We start from the raw sequence: 21,202 nt of genomic DNA, 5'->3' as shown, positions 1-21,202 counted from the left end.
GGATATCAGCACCAGTTTAAAACAGAGTTCAATTTCTTTTGGTAACGATTTTTTAACACAGTGCTGCTACTGCTGCTGTAACGTTGACTTGTAATCAATGCCAAACCACGCAAAGGTGAGGAGCTTCTCAAGTGGAAAGTGATGCATCAGTCGCCATACCAAGAGTTTGTTTGAATAGTGCTGAGAGTGAGAAACTCTGTGCTGTATGTACTTCGGGTGCAGTGTTCGCCGAGTCTAGTCGGAAGAATAGTTTTGTGCCGGCAGCCTTGCTGTTCCGCAAACCCTTGCTTGCAAATCCGAATTAGATCGCTGGGGTATGCAATAGCTGGCTATTTACGACGAAAATTGATTTTTCGAGACGGTACGAGTGACGAGGATTTTTTTTGTTTTGCTGTCCCTTAGTGGAGATGATTAGCGTGCGCTGAACAGCTGATCTACACCACGCGCTTGCATCGGAGACGAATTTTCGGGGCCACAGCTACGTCTCACACTGGTGACCTAGATACAGCGGCAGAGCATAAAGTTCGTTGAGTTTTGGGTGATTCAGGTAAGTGCAGTCGATCGACGGTGGTGGAACGAAAGTCGTTTCTCAAGGATGTTGAAGCATGAAGAAGTGATGATGAAATGGTATATGCTTTTAGGTGTTCATTTATTTGATCGTTGTGGCGAGAAGCAAATTTCGACGTCTGTAGATGATTTACACGGTGATTCAACAGCATGTTTACGCTGGAAATGAACTCAATATGCGGTATTGACATAATCGGTTTCTTGACAAGGTCGTGAAGAATCATTGCTGACATTGATAACGTGTTTTATGGCATCTTAGCTGATATGAAATGCAACCGTCTTAATTTGTAGACTGTGACAAATATTACGTATGTACTATGTATTTGTACAAAAGCGTATATCATACCATGGGGACAATGTCCCGCGAAGCAGGTATACCAGAGAATTTCAACATGCTTGAATTTTTTGATTTTTGCGCATGAAGTGAGTGGTTTATAAACCAGATTTACTATTATTTAGATCAGTATATTTCAGACTATTCTGGTTACTGATCTTTACTTTAGTGTTGATTCCAGCTTTAAAATTATTATGTAGGAACGCATGGAACAAAATTGATTTATTCACATAAAGCGGGCAGTTAACAAGCGTACGAATACCCATATCGGAGGCTTGTCTGAATAAATTTGAACAATGACAATCGCAGTTGTTTGTATGCAATATTGAATTGCAGATTTAACGTAGAAAATAGACGTGATCGATTATTCTAATTGCGGGTTATTGAAGATTCACACACCTAGAAAAACTCCACAGTTGTTTTCGCATGTTTACAATTAGACATATGCCAATGTTTTTAATGTGCTAGTACAATTGGATCGTTTGAAAAATTGGGGTTTTAGGTATTCGAAATGGTTAAGCCGAAAATTTAAGAAACAATACTTCATCATCATCAAAACGAAAGAAATTTAAGTTAGCTGTTTTAGCATTTTATAATGTATATCCAATTTGGGAGAACGATCAAGCTTACTGTGACAATATTACCGCAAGAAGCTACTCATGTTTGAAAAATCCTTCATGACATCGTGATTAGTCCAATGATACTTGTCGGAGCAAGGTAATTAAATACATACAATGATCAAGCATTCGTTAACTAAAGCATATAAATGATTTTATCCTTATTCTTATGGAATTAATTTTCGAGGCTTGGTGTAATTTCCAGGGTGTAGTTATAGTGATGATTTTACTCGTAAAACAAGGGGGCGAAAAAACTGCAATTTTGCTGAAAAATACTATAAAATTCGCCTAAATGTAGGAATTAACATAAAATTTTCACATAAAATTATTTTTATTATACTAAATCGTTCATTTCAATGATATCTGATTTCAGATTCAGACTCAGCGAAATAAAATAAAATAAGTAATTTCATCGAAGACTGCACCAGAATAAATGCTAATTCTGATAAGACTATAAGGAACAGTTAAAAGTTGCATATTTTATCCCTTCCACAGCATTGTTCTACCTATTTAAATCTACTTGATAAAATACTAAACAAATTACCCAAAAACAATATCATCAATAAGGATTGTCGAGAAACGAAAATTGAACGGCGTAGTGTTCAACTTTATTTCAATGATCAATATCACCCCCGTTTAACGGTACATTAATTTTATTCAAAATAATGCTACTTTAATAACTTAATTTTCACGGAAATTATACTGCGTTTATACGAATAAAGAGTGGTCCAGTCCAGTTAAATTCGGAAGCATAGTTTATTTTACTCTACTCTTTCAGTGATGATGACCCACATGGACGATTTATCTTTAAGATAATTAAGTCCATAACCGTACGCTCGCACCTTACGCTTAACTCCACTTATTAGGTTCTGTACAACATCTGGTTGTAGCTTCTTTGGTACGGAAACCCACTTTTTCTTCATGTCTTCCTCAGATTTGGCCTCCTTGGGATGCTTCCGTAGTGCCTGCTCAATAATAGCCCAGTATTTTTCGATGGGCCTTAGTTCCGTTGCGTTTGGGGGTTTCATGGGTATGAAAGAGACCCCGTTAGCTTATCTAGATCTAGATCTAGAAGCTAGATCCGGCCAGAAGATCGTAGGGCCCTCGTGTTGCTTGAACAGAGGAAGCAGATCTCCCCGGTAGATCTCCCCGTTTACAGTCCCGGTAGTCACGAACGGCTCACTCCGAGGGGGACAAAAGTAATCCAGGGATTTCAATAAAATTTGTATCATAATTTGGATTTATTTGAATAATTTCGATTTGTAATGAATAATAACACGCGCTTGCCGATATCATCCGATTTCATCCACTTTTCATCGATAATCTTGAATGAATCAGAATTATCTAACTGGTCGCTCATATTATGTTTAGTGTGTAAAACAGTGTGACTGTCTGTCACTTTCTTAATCGAGGCTCAATTCGCCAATAACTAGCCAGCAACAGCTGCTGCGTTCTGATATTTTCTAAAATTTGTGCGGAAATAAATATGATTCTCAATAGTTCCAAGTACCCAATCTCGTACCGAATAGTTGAAGATCCCCAATTCGGTCAATCACAATTTCATGGAATGGCAGTTTGGCAATGCAGTTCTTGGTGAGGAAAACTTGTATATTATATTTGGTTTCGCAATCATTTCACTCGCCAGTTTCAGTCCACATTATTATTGAAATGACATGCACACTTAGAAATAACTAACTTTACACGTGACGGAAACCATCTTTGACATAAAGGATGAGACGTAAACAAACATGTCATGTAAAATTAAGTGCTCCGAGACTGAAAAGTTCGTTGCTCGACGAAAAGTACATTTGATTGATCTGAATTTTGTCATAAATCAATTTTATGTCAAAATTGACGCTCGTATATGTCACTCTCAGAGCACCTAAATTTACATCAAATTTTCTAAGTGTGTGGACATTACCGCGGACCTCGCCGTGGACTAAATAAGACCGGATTAGGGATTTAGCAGATTGCGTTTCTCAGTGTCATACCGAGCTCTACCATCTTCTTCTACGGCCCATAATCCCCGATCGTGCCAACCTTTTCGAACCCTTACCCAAACCATTCCCCGATTGATAAACCTGTATAAACTCACTCTGGTACTCTCCGTAGGATGCTCTCAACCCATGCATTTCTTTTGTAAGATCTGGTCTTCCACTCCTAATCGAATTCTTTCAAAATCCAGCCATCGGACCGAAATTCTTTTGATTTGATCCTCTTCCATCTCCGACTTGAAAGACCTTCGTTCACATCTTTTCGCGCTTTTTTTTTCTCTATTGCAATTAGACAATGCTTCACTTTGTCAACCATATAACAGCAAACGAAAAAGACGACAAATTCACATTGTTCAATCACATAGAGACTGCTGAAGTTTATCGTACGCACACTACGTCGCGTATCATTTCCTGATGAAAACAAATCACTGACACAATCACCCTTTAGCTATTCGCGAAGGGACGATCCTTCTTCGTCGTCCTCAGAATATCGTTATCTGTCATAGAGATTGCTGACGTTTATCGTACACACACTACATCACGTATACGTATACGCAAAATGTTTTCATCGGGAAAAAAAAAACTTCGTAGCGGAAAATTTTCCCGATGAAAACAAATCACTGACACAATCATACTTTAGCAATCTCTATGTTATAGGTAGAGATGTGATCCGATATGTTAGAGATGTGATCGATAAAAAACGATAGTATTCATTTTAGAGATTTGAGCGCGATTATATCGGATAAAATGGATTTATTCAGATATAAATCAATTCATCAACATAAACATAAGTTTTTGATACAATTTGAATAAATCAGGGAGTTTCGTCCCCCTTGGATCACTCCGTTTGCCTCATGAGCAGATCCCTTGCCAAATCATGTATTTTCTTGGCAAACATTGAAAGTTTCTGCCTCGTTACGTCCTGCGGAACATCAAACTTGTGCTGGGCGGTGAAGAACAGTAGCCCTGGAAGCTGTCGGAAGTCCGCCTTGACGTAGGTCTCATCATCCATGATGAGACAATGAGGCTTCGTCAGCATCTGGATGTACAGTTTCCGGGCCCGTGACTTTCCCACCGTGCTTTGCCGTTCGTCTGCACTTTGTACGTATGCAGTACTTCCCGGTCCTTGGCTTTCTGAAAGAAAGATTTGGACAGGTTCAACTTTTTGGCCACATCCCTGACCGAAGCATTGGGATTCCGCTTAAACGCTTTCACGACACGCTTGTGATCCTGAATACTAACATCGATTCTGACCACAATTTCTCCTTCCGTTCGATGCTCAGAGTTTCGTAGTAACGTTTAATCACACGACTCACTGTTGACTGCACGATTCCGAGTTGTTTTCCGATGTCCCGATGAGAGAGTTGAGGATTTTTCAGGTGCTTGCGCAAAATCAATTCGCGACGATACTTTTCGGGTGACGCCATTTTTTCCAACAATCGAAAAACTGAAAGCGATAAAAATATAGTGTAAACAATACACTCTAAACTTTGTCTACCCAAATTTTCAAGAGAAAATACCCAATGGGTAATTTTCTACAGCGTTTTTTTCCGTGATGCAATTTGATATGGGACACCCTTTATACAACGTTTTATGCCAATCGGAGGAAATCGAGCTTTTCCGATTTGTCATTTTCCGTGCAACTGCTCAGCACCATTCGCGCTTCTGGACGATTTTTTCGACATGTCGCATGCAGTGTTTATTTGTTTACATCCATCTGCTGCCTGCTGTTCTATCCATTCAAATCGATAGAGCTTGAGCTTGAGCTTGAGCTTGATTGACCGCCCACGGTTGCTACTCTGTTATTGCCAGATCAGCTGTAATTACACAGAGAACCAATAGACGATGCTTGGGACTAGCAATCATCCTCAATGTGTAAAAACTGGTGATCTTAAATTAGGCAATACCAGCGCCGGCCGCGCCCGAACACAGGTCAAGAAAGGAATGGGAAGGATTGTGTTGACATGACACTCGCTTTGATGGAAGCCGAGAACACCTCTGCACTTCCACGAGGAATCACTGGGATGTTGGATAAGAGGGTTGGGTTTGCAGCAGGGTTCGTTTTGGTAAACGATAAGCTGAATTAATGTCCTAACGATCATATAACGCGAAGGAGCTTGGGACTAAACCCACGGTCTTCTGCTCAGTAAGCAAAAACGTTTGCCACTAGGCAGACGAGCACCTTTTTAATCACCGAGTTGCTGTTATTACCATGCAGTCATATTAACAAATAAAACAATTGACGAATCTTGATTGTGGATGGGCCTGAGATTAGACTCATGATGTTCTGCTCAGTAAGCAAAAACGGTTGCTCTAAGGCTACCGAGCCCCTCATATCACATAATACCGTTGCTCTAATTTTTGTATCCATTCAAACCCGGAACCAACGACAACAACGAGTTTCGCAAAATACACGATACACAAGCGATTTTACTATAAATCTTTTTGATATGTAAGGACCTGGGACCGCGTTTTTCTGCTTAGTAAGCAGGCCACTGTAACCGACGATCTTTCAAATCCGAAAACTAAAAACTACGAAAAAGTACTTAGGCCTTCATTAAGTTCCACTTTCACGCGACGTACAATATTTCAATTTGCTCTTTAAGTATTGTTCAGGCTAGGCCCTTTTCAAAATTTACGCGAAAAATACGCACAATCGTCACCTACCTCGCAAAACTGGTTCCAAACGACAACAAAGGCATAAGCAACGATGGATTGTTGAACTTTGCTGGCTCTGGTGGTGTAGTGCACAGCAAAAAAAAATCTAATATCGATCAACGTAATTCAAGCTGATGTATGGAATAATGATGTAATTGTAATTTTGTAATTTATCAGCACACACCCTGGTCGACCACTGTAAACCAATCTGCCGTTCAGCGTTTTCGGTTTTTGTTTCTGGATCTTTAGTTGCCTCTGTGATATACTTACTTGCGGCATACTATTTTGGGAGTGTATATGAGCGTGTACCATGTACGGTAGCTCATCTCTTATCGTGATGGTGGGACATAGTAGACAAATTAGAGAGAAAACAAGGAGGTATTAGTATTAGTTATATGTAAACAATCAAAACAAAAGTTAGATAATGCGGCACTGTAACTACTACTATTTTAGAGGTATGATTCGTCATGTTTAACTCAATGTTTCAATTGAGGCAAACTATCTATCTTACAATTACAAAAGCAAACCTAAACTTACAATTATATGCAAATGCAAAATGAAACTTGACAAATCATCGTCAATTCCCTTATTCCAGGGCAGGGCCTGACGATTTGAATCTAATTTTGATCAGTGAACGGGCACCATATGGTACATTTTCTCACCATGAACCTATCATTTCCAGCCTATCTGAACTATTTAATAAATGGAAGCCATAACATGGGTTACGCTCCCCCTAAGCGGGCCCTCCGCATCCTGTCTCTGTCTTATCTCAAATACAAAATGCCAATGGTATGAATGTATCTATATATAACTTGTAAATGACGTACAATCAAATAAACCCGTAACCCACTCACTTGGTCAGGCTTCAGAATCGTCCAGTGGGCAGTGGACTTTACACTCCAAGTTCCCTTTTTTTCAAATTTACCGCAAATTTGATATTTTACCCATTGAGTGTTGATTAGTCACAATGAAACATTGTGACAGAAGTTGAGGTTACTAGCCTATTAAGTATTAAATAATCTAGGTCCTATTTAGGATTATATCCGAAAAATCCAAATCTGGCCAACGCCCACCCTAAACCTAAACCTGTTCTAATCCACCTGAAATGACTAACGAATGGAAGACTTTGACTACCCAGCCATGCAATAGTCTCATTCCGTGCCTCATGGCAACTTGATGATTCTATTGCGCTCATCTTCTGGCACCACCCAGGGGAGACTTGGTCCTGTACCCAATGCTTAACTTATCTCCATTCCACTCAACTACTCGCAATTTCGTGTGATATAGTGGACGGAATATTATTATATGAGACAATTCAATGCAGACGTCTTTCCAAATTTGGCAGATCGACAGATAATCGGTGAGTTACCACGATAGTTGCTATTCAACAGCTCGACAACGTCCCATCGTCAACGCCTGCTATGAGAATTTCCCATAGCAGACGCCAACGAAATGACGTCATCGAGCTATCGATCAACTACCCTGGTTATCGCCTGGTACCTTATAGCACGATGCTAGGAGGCGAACCGGAAGAATCGATGAGCTACCTCCCCCACGTCTATCCATTCAAATCGATAGAAAGGCTTAAAACTGTTTTAAAACGTTCCAAATTTATCGACTGCATGCGACTATTATCGGCAACGTCTTTTTCATCGGCAACTTTTGCATGTGAACAGAGTGTTAGAGAGCTGCTTTATTATTGGCAACTCAAAGTTGCGATTTTTAAAGTTGGTTGGAAATGCTATCTAACATGAAGCTTTAGTGTGATAATTTATTAGCTAGAGAATGGTCTTTAGGAGAGGGTAGGTAGAAAGGCCTTTCGCTCATTTTCAACTTCTATTCAATTTTCACACTGCCGTACTCTAACAGTGTTTGCTCAGTTGTAAACATCTAATCAAATTTAAGCTGAAATACCAAGGAATCGAGTGTTTCCTTCGTACCATTTGCAAGAAATATTTTCCTCAGATTGGATCATTTCCCAGAAAAAAAAAACTAGAATGGACCATGCGCTAGAATTTATTATTTCTTACATTATTTGTTTTAATTCGTCCCAAGTTCGATTGAAATGTGAGTGAGACTTTATAATTGTTTATATATATTTTTTTCAATCGGTTGTTGATAACAGTGTATGATACTGTATGGAGATAATTTGTTCAAATCTCGTTTGATTATATTTTATTAAAGTCAATGTAATTTCATTATCATTAATCAGGATTTGAATGCTATCGCAAAAGATGGTTTGGGACGATAAAAAGGTGCATCGTTTGTAATAGTGTCGTTTGGTATATTGCCGTTTGTTATAAAGTCATTTGTCATAATGATCGTTTGCTATAATAAGTAAACTGGAGGGATGTTCTTATCCGTTTTAAAAGAAGAGGCTTTTGATCAACGATACAAAGCTTTGATTAATATGCCTATTTATTAATATAGCTGTGAAGCAAATTGAACATATGTAGTCAGTTTTATGCAATTGGCTAGGAAGAAAATTATCAGCGACCATTTGCGTTTTACTTATATTGACGGCAGGGATATAAAATCTTGCACTTTCTGTGGTACTTTGTCGGCAGTTCGTAGTCTATATCTATATAGTCTATATAGGTCCAAGAGATAATCCGTCAATCGGACAAATGGTCTCAGGGGCAAAAGGTTGAGCAATTCAAAGTTCAAAAATCCAAGACAAATAAAAATAAAAATAAACAATAATAGACGAAAAAAAATTCCATGAACATTATGTAATCATAAATTAATAATTTAATAATAAAAACAAATTTTTTTGTTGTTTTAGGAGTGACGATTTTGAATATGATTGATTTTTTGCCCCTTGTAATTTTAAAAGTGAGGGGGACATAAAAATAAAACTTGCATCAACTATTATCCAGGATAAAGAATATGGTTGCATTTAAGGTTATTATCATTATCATCATTATCAAATATCTGTATCGCATTTTTTTATATCTTGGTCATATGTTTTAATTACAACCTTACTTATATCATAATTTGTTTACTATTCAAACTCATATGGTATATGAAACTCTTAGCAATCTTCCGTGCGCTTTAAATCCATTAGCCAGTTTTACGATAAGAGCTCGCGTCTATGAACTCGCTATCAGCGCTGTATGTTTACATTATACTTTTTTGAACACATTATAAAAAATCTATGTCAGCTACGCATTTTTTTCCCTGCTGTTGGATTGCACTCACTCTTATCTATTTGGGTTACTGGACTGTTGTAAACTAGGGCAATAAACTGTTATACCTTTTTTTCTCATCTTCCAGATTTAGCCGAAAATGGTCATCCGGCAATCTATCCAGGACAAATCGTTCATCGAGAGCGATGTCGCTACGAAACGGTTCTCCCCGTTGACAAGACAGGTATCCTTACTATTGGAGTGTTTTCCTTGTTTTGATAATCATGACCTATATTTTAGATTATCGCAGCAACGGGGCCCATCATCGCTAGTGTTGCAGCCGGGATGACCAATGGATTCTCGGCGATTTTGCTGCCACAATTACAGAAGCCGGAAAGTACCATCCAGATTACGAACGATCAATCGTCGTGGATTGCTTCCATGGCACCTCTTCCGATGGCGGCTGGATGCCTTTTGGGTGGCTTCCTGATGGAAAAGTTTGGGCGAAAAGTGACGCATCTAATTTTGAGTATCTCTTTTGCCGTTGGATTCTGCGTGTTATCTGTGGCGTTGACTTATGATATGATCTTGGTGGGAAGATTTATTACTGGATTCAGCTGCGGACTAGTTGGACCGCCAGCTTCTGTGTACATAGCAGAGACCAGCCATCCGAGATATCGTGGAATATTGCTGGCGGGTGTAACATTTGCCGTATCGTTTGGAATATTCTTATCGCACTTATTTGGCACATTTTTCCATTGGAAGATGGCTGCTTTGTACTGTTCATTCTTCATGGTAGTTAGTTATGTATTTGTAGTGTTTTGTCCTGAGAGCCCGTCTTGGCTCATGTCCAAGGGACAAGGACGTGAAGCCGAATCTGCCTTCCGTTGGCTAAGAGGACATGATGCGGAAGCAATGAAAGAATTCGAAGATATGGTAGCAAACTATAGTGGATCATGTACGGCTGGAGGTTCACAGGATCCAATGCCCACTCTCAAGGAAAATTTGCTAAAAAAGGAATTTATTTTACCACTCATCACACTGTTGGTGTTTTTCTTCACAATGCAGTTTTCTGGAGTAAACATTGTTGCATTCTATTCCATTTCACTGATGAAGACAACCATCGGCAGCAATATCAATGAATACTTGGCCATGTTGATTGTAGACTTAGTTCGAGTTATTACTTCCCTAATAGCATGTGCCCTTCTCAAAATGTTTGGTCGAAGACCGTTGGCTATGTTGAGCGGCAGTGGCACAACTATAAGCCTCATAGGGTTATCTATTTTCCTTTACTTTCAAACCAGCATTCCAGTCTATCAGAATATCTCCTGGATGGCATTGATTTTCTTAATCAGTTACATCATATTCATCGGTATTGGACTGTTTCCTCTACCATGGTGCATGAGCGGTGAAGTATTCCCTGTTGCAACCAGGGGTATTGGGACTGGATTGACTTCTTCATTTAATTTTGTTTGCTTCTTCGTTGTGATAAAAACGGGTCCATCACTGTTTTCCACAGTCGGAATTAATGGTACTTTCATGATCTATGGAATAATTTCATTGATCGGAACGTTGCTTCTGTACATGATATTACCGGAAACGAAAAACCGTACCCTGCAGGAGATTGAAAATGCATTCAAATCTGGATGGCGGCCCACTGAAAAAACTGCAATAGTTCAAAACAAGGTGTGATATTGTTGGAGGAGATATTCCTTTAGAAAGTTATCCTTCATCAAAGATTGATCGAAGGGCAGCTTTCAACAAAATGAATAGCGGCAATTATTACTTAGAAAATTAAGATGCGATGGCAAGCTACTTGTGCCACAGACTTTATATTTTTTATACTGTAATTATTGATAAGTTCTACTCGAGTATTTTTGCTGTTAATCAATTTTCTCAAAATGTAATGATTAATAAAGTAGGAAATGTTTTTATGTATAAAATCTATTTTCATAACTTGATGACAATCCGTTTTGACGTAGGACTACGTCTATGATTTCTATATGGGAGTACACTTTGTGGAAACCAAAAATGGAACATGTAATAAAATTATGAAAGATTTTGAACGTTAATAACTCAGCTGCCCCTGGACTAATTTTCATAATTTTATCACCAATCGATAAGCTATATTTCTTTATCATTTTTCAAAATGTCACTATTGGAAATTGCACGAGTGTGCAACGGTTGCTATGATAATTAAAATTATCATCAGTTGCCTGCAAAAAGCAATTTCCCTAACACAGATTTCAAGCTGCAGCCAATATTAGCATCCATAGAAGAAGGCTTCTTGCCGCACCGCTATTGATTGGAATCAGTAGCTCTTCGTGAGTCGCTGTGGGCCATCTATGTCAAGTGCGTCATACTAAAGAGTATAAGCAGAGACAACCCCGCTCAAAGCAGTTAACAAATAAGATGTATTATATAAGACCACGTAGTCGTATGTCGCCATTGCGTACAATCCCATAGGGCTGTCCCTTGTAGTTTGTTTAATAGAAAATTGTAAAAGGCGTTCAAAATTTACGACCAGTTGCCACAACAAGTATACGGTAGGCAGTTTCAATTTATGCATCATGCTCGAAAAAGTATTCGGTATGAATATACAAACTAAGCGATAAAATTCAAAAAAATTGTACAAAACTCTCTAAATATATATATGGGTCATTCCAGCTCAAGTTCCTATAGGATACAGCCAAAACGTTGTGCTTTAGAAGTACAATGAAAAAATAGCATTGATTTTTCCACCAGAAAAACATACCACTCACTCATCTGGTCATATCTCGAAAACTATTTGTCCAAATCTTTTTCCCCTGGAAACACAATAAGTAGAAAAGTTTTCCAAAGTGTGGTGAAAATTTGAGCCCAAAATATTAAGCAATAAAAAATCTTGGCCATGGTGAAAATAGGCCATTTTTTACAATTTTGATACGTCTGCCGGTGATCAGCCTGTTTACTGTAGTTATTATAACAAGAACAAAATGTGGGTTCATCTATAAGAATCTACATAAAAAACCTTCAAATTGACGTTCTAAGATCACAAATAGCTTATTTGGTTGTAAGTAAGTAATCTCTTCTGAAAGATGATTTTTTTTTAAATCTCGAAAATCCAGGGTTGTAGCTGAGAGGAATCTAGGCACTTCAGAGCAAAATAAAAGAAGCCGTTTGTTCAGAATGCCAAAATAAGCGTTTTGGCCAAGTTTGGCTCAAATAGGTGACATCAACCGTAGGTGATGTACCCACTTGAGCTGGAATGACCCATATTAAATCTCATTAATGGTATTATGGATCAATTACAACAAATATTATAGTTAACTATGGACTTTGGGATAAATTTTCACAATGTTACTGGTTTTGAAGCCAAATCCTAAAAGTTACGTCATTGCGTGTAATTCCGGAATATTTTGTCTAATACCGTATACTCATTGCTTCAAGCTGCGCAACCAATTCCTATTATGTTCCTCTTTATGACCCCCCATATTTCGGTTAAAAAGATAAATTAGAATGGGGTTGCAATAAAGTCCCCTAAGAGCATTTCCTGGAAATTTTCCAGCACAAAACGCTAAAAAAATGTCAGTTTTTTCTCGACCCCTTCCGGTTTGAATGAAACATTGCTGACATGTTTGCTGCTACCAATGGTTGCATTTTTCATCAAAGCATTTTTTTCTCATGAGTTACTGTTGAAAAGAGTGTATTCAAAAATTTATTATAATTTTTCTAGAAATCTTAACATTAATCGTAATTATAACATAATCAAAATGAGATCTGAAAAGAAGTTGTAGGTAATTAAACGTTCTTGTTTTTGTTGATTTTAACAATTTAATGAAATTGCGTTTTTCTTAGAAAAATATTTTTTTTTTTAGCATATACGTAGCATTTTTGATAGATGTGCACAAAACATTTCTTTCTTCCTAAGTCCAGCCATTCTCAAGTTAATTTCTGATTTAAAAAAATAGCAATTATGAATTTTCAACAATGTAGACCATTTTCAAATGTTAGTCGTTAGATGTACAGCAACAAAATGTGTATTTCCATGATTATATTTTGAATAACAAACAATCAGAAATAGTAGTTGTCAGATTTATCCGTTTCTATCTAGGCGCACTGTGTGCTTCGTTGGAAGCCTGCAGTATATCTCAGCAGAAACATACCCACTGGTTCATGGCGATAGAGCCTCAACAAAGAAACCAAACATCAATGTTTGCTTCTTGGACTGAAGATTGGGCTCATCGATAATATATCAGTTGTTTTTTGTGCTTTTTTAGAAGAATGGATTTGCTGGACAAATGGCTATTTTTTGTTACTAAAGACCAGTGATGGAAAAGTTTGCGAAAACTCACTTTGACTCGCACGCAAAGTTGGCAAAATCGCTAAAAGTTGCCAAATCAACCGTTACAAATGTAATTAAAGTGTTTGGGGAACGTTTTTCGACAGCCAGGAAGTCTGGATCGAAGGGAAATCGAAAACCGGAAGCCGCTGAGACGACAAAGAGAGTTGCCGGTAGTTTCAAGCGAAACCCTAACCTCTCTCTCCGAGATGCCGCAAATAAGCTGGGTGTATCGTCTACAACCGTGCATCGAGCCAAAAAACGAGCCGGACTATCGACTTACAAGAAGGTAGTGACTACAAATCGCGATGATAAACAAAATACGACGGCCAAAGCGCGATACCGGAGGCTGTACACGACGATGCTGACGAAGTTTGACTGCGTGGTAATGGACGACGAAACCTACGTCAAAGCCGACTACAAGCAGCTTCCGGGACAGGAGTTTTATACGGCAAAAGGAAGGGGAAAGGTAGCAGATGTTTTCAAGCACATGAAACTGTCAAAGTTCGCAAAGAAATATCTGGTTTGGCAAGCCATCTGTACCTGTGGCTTGAAAAGCAGCATTTTCATAGCTTCCGGGACTGTCAACGAAGAAATTTACGTGAAAGAGTGTTTGAATAAACGTCTGCTGCCTTTCCTGAAGAAACACGGTTGTTCCGTACTGTTTTGGCCGGATTTGGCATCTTGCCATTACGGTAAAAAGGCCATGGAGTGGTACGCCGCCAACAACGTGCAGATGGTTCCCAAGGACAAGAACCCTCCCAACACGCCAGAGCTCCGCCCAATTGAGAAATACTGGGCTATTGTCAAGCGGAACCTAAAGAAGACCAAAAAAACTGCTAAGGGCGAGCAGCAGTTCAAGGCAAACTGGCTTTCTGCGGCGAAGAAGGTGGACAAGGTGGCTGTACAAAATCTGATGGCAGGGGTCAAGTGTAAGGCCCGGCAATTCGGATTTGGAAAAGCGGAAGCCTAACGGAATATTTTTCCTGAATTTTATACTAATTGAACTTGAAAAAGAAATTTAATTTGATTTTTTAAATAAACGATTTCACCGATTTACACGCGTTTTCCCTTGACCAAATTTTGACCGTATCACCCTTTAAAAGAACGTCCTAAAAAGTGTACGTTTTGGTAAATTATAAACTGAATTGATGTCCTAACGATCATAAAACGTGAAGGATATGATCGCATGGTCTTCTGCTAAGTAAGCGAAAACGTTTGCCACTAGGCAAACGAGCTCTTTTTGTATCATCGAGTTGCTGTTATTACCATGTAGTCATATTAATAAATAAAACGATTGACGAATCTTGAATGTGAATGGGCCTGAGATTAGACTCATGATGTTCTGCTCAGTAAGCAAAAACGGTCGCCCTAAGGGCCGAGCCCCTCATATCACAATATACCGTTACTCAAGTTGTTGTTACCATTTTATTCTCCTCTGTTCGGGACCTAAGACCACTGCGACCAATTATTTGATCTATTGTAGTATATCCCGAGTCCTTAGTTTAGTGCATGTCGTATTACTCCATCACTATTGAGAAATGATGAAGTATTCGATTTTTTTCACAGTTGTCATTCTTACATTTATCGCATGGATCCGACTCTAATTGAAAGGTTCCGCTATTTATACCCTTTGGAGTGTTGAAACACCCTTCAAAGGCGCGCCCCTTTGTCAGTCAAAATTGGATTCCTTAGCAAAAAAGTTAAGGAATGACACCGATAATGACCATGCATCAGAACCCTAGTCTTAACCACTTCAAACTAGAGAACAACGAATAGAAGATTAGGAATCACATAGGTGAAGGCTAACTAACTATTTTTTTCCTTGTTTCAAGATCATCCTCGGTGGACAAAGCCGAGTCTTGTCACTATTAACAAGGCATAAACAGTAACAAGGACTAAGATGTGTTCCTTGGATTACTGAAAAATCCTGTTCCCCTAGTTTGAAGTAGTCAGGAATAGGAATCGGTGGTAGATCTTACATACCGTAACGTACCACGAAAAGGTGATCTACCCACGTTACGGGTTACCATTCAAACCCGGCGACTACTTTCGCAGAATACACGATAAACAAGTTATTTGACCACAAATCTTTTTAATATGAATGGAACTGGCACCACTGCAACCGACGATCTTTCAAATCACGCGACGTTCCATGTTTCGATTTGCTCTTTACGCATTGTTTAGGCTATCACAGCCATCTATGACCGACGTGACGATTGTGTAACCCCTGGTTAAACAAACTATACAAACGAAATTACATTCTCGAAAGCAGTCAATAATGTATCCCAAACTGGATCAAGCGTGCACCCTATTTTTTATCCAAACATTCCGAAGCGTTTCGCCCAGTATCTATCAGTTACGATTTTCTAAAATAGTAGCATGGCATAAATTGTAATGTCTTTTCCCCCACAAGACTCAACTATATTTTTGCATTTTGTTATAATATCGCTTTTCTTATGTTCTAACTAAAACCGCAAAATTGATGAATTTACGTTACGGTCGACCAGCAGATGGACATAATGTGAAATCATGTCAAATCGTATGGAATATTTTTTAGTACATCATCAGTTTTACAATTGCAAATCCGAAAACTAGGAGTCGCATGGCCAGTTTTACCTTTGTGTAAATTCATCAATAGATCACGCGAGATCGAGGTTTTTAACCAACACAACCTTAAATAAATTTTAGAAAATTTCGAAAACAAAGAAAAGAAAAAAAAAATATACACAACCACATAAAAACACATTAACAGGGAACATGGCACTCTTCCTAATGCAAAACCCATTTCCATAAAGCCTCCTTTGATCTCTTTAAATCACAACACATTATAAACAGCGAAATTATCTGCAAGCATCAAATTTATGATACAACTTTTCGTTTTCTTCCCGGACGCGTACATAGCATTTTATAAAATACTACAAGGCACAAGTCCATTTGATACGCAACTTGCAGCCGAGTTCATTAAGAAATATCAGCAACAACCACTTTTTCCTTGCACTATACTGCCCTTAATCGCATATCAGTCCCATATGGATAGGAAATCAAGCAAAGATAGGACTGAAATGCGATTATGGATAGTATAGTAGATAAGCGTTGAGCAAAAAAGTGTCCCTAATTTCTCAAATATCAGTAAAAAATTACCTACCACTGAGGTAGTCTCAACAGCCATGTTTAACAAACTTGCATGCAATGATGTATGGTCGGTGTGAGTAGCTCAAAATTGAGTTGAATCTCTCAATAGTCGGCTCGATTTTCTGGAAAATCAATGGAAATTCTACTCCGTTTATGAGTATACTCATAGACGAGCTTGAGAGTAGCCGATTTTTAAAGAAAATTTAACTCATTTACTGAGTAACCCCACATTCTGCCATTTTGAGTAAATTCAACTAAATTTTGCGTTTCTTTCATCGGCTGTGAAAATTCAATAAATTGCACGGCTGATGAAATCAACTCTCAATTGAGTAAGACTGCACTCAAAGGCCTCCACCAGAGTAGACGCGATGCGACTCACGCAAGAAATAATAATAAAAATAATAGGATTATTTTGAATTGGTCACGTCGCGTTGCGTGTTGCGGCTACACTGAGTGAGTAAAGTTTTCGTACACACTTAGTTTTTTTCTACCGAGCTCGGCTGTGCAAATTTTTCGTTACTGTCGGATGACGGATGTCGTTACTGAGGTCCTATTTTTTGAGAAACAATGTTTTCAAGAAAAACTTCTTCAAACAGTTACGTCTGTTTATCTGTGATATGCATATTTTAATGAGGTATATTAGCATACCTTGTTTTGATTTTATTCAGCTATCGAAATATTTTGCAAAAATTGAATTTCTGTCTGTCTGTCTGTCTGTCTGACTCTTATAGACTCGGAAACTACTGAACCGATCGGCGTGAAAATTTGTATGTGGGGGTTTTTGGGGCCGGGAATTGTTCTTATGACGGTTTGAGACCCCTCCCGCTTCTGTAAGGGGGAGCTCCCATACAAATGAAACAGAAATTTCTGCATAACTTGAGAACTAATCAAGCAAATGGAACCAAATTTGGCATGTTGAGGTCATAGGGGGTACCCCCTTAGGTAAGAGGGGGGCTAAGTACAATATACACACAGAGATTATTTTACTGGGGTCAGTAATTTTTTACTGGGTTTTCAAACAGCTGAAAAAGTCAGTAAACTGAAAATAACGGTCACACGTAATGTAACGAACAATTTTAACATATTTTATTTTTATCATCAAATAAATGTAATAAGAACACAGTCTGTATAAATTTCAAGAAAAAATCACTTTTATACAATTTTTTACAATTTTTTTAAGTTTACTGACTTTTTCAGCTGTTCAAAAACCCAGTAAAAAATTACCGAACAGGGAGGCCGTGATTTTGTGTGTAGCATGCTTTTTTTTATTGGTGCATACACTCAAGCTAAGATTGAATCCAGAGCAAGGCCGGGCTCACTCAACTACTATCTAATAACTTTAAGTTAAAGAGCTATTGGATTGATATTAGAGGGCTTTTTGAATATCAAATTATTGTATTCTGACATCAACAAAGCGTTTATTATCCGCCAGTTATTGTAATACAGCCATTCCATAGCAAAACAATATAATGATTTTTAGAATCTCGTAAAATTACTAGTTTTGTTGCTTATCGCAAAATATTGAACCAGTTTTTTGTATTCTGTCATTAGGGTGAACAGTTCCATGTTAGGGTGGTCAAAAAAATCGTTTTTTTTTCTTTCAAAAATTACATTTTAAATAATTTATAACCATTGAACTACTGGCCGATTTCAAAGATCAAAATGCTTAATGAAAAGAAATTTAAAATAATGTTTATGGACCACCCACAGACAAACAGACGTAACTCTTCATTGTGTATCTTCGTTCATGCATTTAACGGTTGATTTGAATATCACAGTTCCGCGAACTACTCGCCGCAGCGCTGGCATCGGATCACTTTGACGTTTCTATACATTCTATAGAACTTTTATGCAATATTGATTACGAGTTAGCGAGCAAGCTTGTTTTCCGCGAGAAGCCAGAGAGATGTCGTTACTGAGGTTATATGTTTTGAGATACTATGTTTTCAAGAACAAGTTTTTCAAAGAGCTACGTCTGTTTGTCTGTGGACCACCCTAACATGGAAATGGTCATCCTAGTAAAAATATAAAAATATACGGATCTAATATTTTGGGATAACGAATAAATCAATATTATATTTACGTTGCCAGTTACCAGTTGGTGTTCATAGGTTATTTTCTCCTCCTCGGGTACACAGAAAAAAATTCTGAATTTTACTGGTGATGTGAACAACTTTGCATGCAAACTTTGATGGATGTAAACTTATTTTTCACGTAAACTAGCAGCTTGCAAGAAATGTTGCAAACAAAGGTGGACAGTTACATACAATATATGGAATATTGCATGACATGTCTCATAAATTTACACGATCTATAATGTAAACTTGAATGATACACAACGCTCCATTTATGTGCATCATAGTAACGGAAATTTACACTATTTTTTTCAACTGTGTATAGTGAATCAATTTTCTGTCTTCATCCATATGCCGAAGTGAATCCAATTACGTTTCAATGTGTTTGGATGGAATTGAAACTCGTATGACGGAATTTGAATCAAGTAGGGTAAGTTTACCAGTATTGGTCACAGGTTCCTATTTGGTCATACCTTAGAAAAACGATGTAATCACAATCGTCGTGTGAAAATGAAAATGATTTGAATCAACAATCTTAACATAACTCAAGACCTTAAGCATGAGTAGGCAATATAGTGATTCGTCACCAACGTCGCCGGGGGTTCCAACAGAAGAGCCCTGCTCGTCCCCTCGCTAATGTGGTGTTTACATCTGTGTATTGTTGCTAGCGCTGGTGTACTAGTACTGTACTAAAAAGTAACAAGGGTTTAATAAACAGGGTGTTAGCATCTACCAGCATTAGATTTCAGAAACAACTGAAATTCGTGTTAGTTTGTTGAGCTGGCTGAGCTGGTGAACTAGCATAAGTGTGCTTAAGATAAGTGCAGATCGGAGTTTTACCAAAACGACAGCTAAGTCCGTTTAATACCGGAATCTGGACGATACCACCACATGATTCAGGTGGTTATGGTCATTCATGATATGAATAATGTGAGGAATATGCAATAATTAATTGAAGCGAAGAATCGAAATAGACTAATGCTACTCCGTCTATTTAAGTCGTATTTGGTTGGTCGACTCCACTGATGGGTTTTCGGATTGTGCGAAGTAAACTGTATGATGTAATTTTTAATCGAAAATTGTTTATTTGAAAAATAAAGATATTCATTCGTGACAACATCTTCTTATACTTCCTGCGCTTCTGCTTTATACCGAAACTAATCAAACGAGTCATAATTTTCCTACAATTTTATTGTAACAATAAATGGACGAAGAAATGGTTTCTTTACGTGTGCCGGCTGTGTGTTTGTTTGTTTTGAAAATGTGTTCTGTGTCTAATCTTTTGTGTTCGATTTCGAAGGAAAAGAAATGAAAAGAAATTCTTCGTAATATTCCACTATATACCTTCATAATTATACAACAAGATTGAATCTTCACTAAAAGTAGTTCGTGGATGAGTTTTTGCTCTATTATTCTTTCTTTGCTTTCATGTGTTTGTGTGTTGTATGTGTAGTTCTAAACTGCTCACTGTAGTAGCGCCCGAGAAGAGTGTCCATTGGCTTTTTCTAAGGATTGCCAAAAATTTGCAGTGAAACAGCTCTTTCGCCCTTGGCTCTTACTTATTACCCATATTGTTCGAACATTTTTTTTCATCTTTTTAGAGTCATTTACTCGCAGATAAGTGACTGGTGTGTACGGTTTTGTTAAATGTATTTTGTAGTTTAAAGTTTAGCAAATATACGAGAAAAGATTTAATTACAGTTTGTTTGTTGTTGTTTTTTTGTTAATTTTGCTTTGTTTTTTACTGCCCTTAATGCTGTCGCTATAAAAATGACCTTTAACTATTTTACATGTTCTACTTTTACTTTTGTTTTGCGTTGATTTGCTTCTTGCTTGTTTGTTCTGTCTCAAATGTTCTGCTTAGAATTTGTTTCATTATGATAACAAATACTTGTTATTATTATTTTACTTTACAAACGGCTATTTTTATTCGTATGCTTACTTTAGTGTGTAGTTTTCTTGTTTCATTTTTCATTTGTTTACTAAATCACAATCTTAGCTGAGCTGTATCATTTTTTGTAGAATTACTGTTTTATTCGATTTTCATTTTTACATGGAACAGTTTGTTGACAGGCTTCAATCAAATAGGGGGATTTGAACATAAAGCAGGGAGTTTATTTTGTTGGACATATTTTTCTTTCTTTGAGATAAAATTGGAATTGTTTGCTAAGGAGAATAAATTGGTTTGCTATGAAAATTTTAGGATATTTAGCATTGGATCAATTGGTTAACTTTTTTTTTGTTTTTACTAAGGCTTACAATTTAACGTAGACTAGAAAACAGGCTTTTAGCAGACACTATTCTAGTTGGAATTTTTCGATTCAAGTGACTGATGTTTAAAATTAAATTAAATTTATGTCTTTTTGCAAGCTT

At 37.6% G+C, this 21,202-nt stretch overlaps 1 protein-coding gene across 1 annotated transcript; it reads left to right on the top strand.

The window, feature by feature from the left end:
- The first annotated feature begins 44 nt into the window (after positions 1-44).
- LOC135698059 (facilitated trehalose transporter Tret1-2 homolog) lies at positions 45-11,025 on the top strand. The gene is made up of 3 exons (XM_065217923.1): positions 45-547; positions 9,447-9,542; positions 9,599-11,025. Exons 2-3 carry the CDS (start codon positions 9,459-9,461, stop codon positions 10,988-10,990), a joined length of 1,476 nt encoding a protein of 491 aa, XP_065073995.1. The 5' UTR covers positions 45-547; positions 9,447-9,458; the 3' UTR covers positions 10,991-11,025.
- The last annotated feature ends 10,177 nt before the right edge of the window (positions 11,026-21,202 follow it).

Source organism: Ochlerotatus camptorhynchus, unplaced genomic scaffold, assembly GCF_037179485.1.
Source record: "Ochlerotatus camptorhynchus isolate MF236.1 unplaced genomic scaffold, CSIRO-AGI_Acam_v1.1 ptg000008l, whole genome shotgun sequence".
NCBI lineage: Eukaryota > Metazoa > Arthropoda > Insecta > Diptera > Culicidae > Ochlerotatus > Ochlerotatus camptorhynchus.
This window is presented reverse-complemented; position numbering and strand designations above follow the sequence as displayed.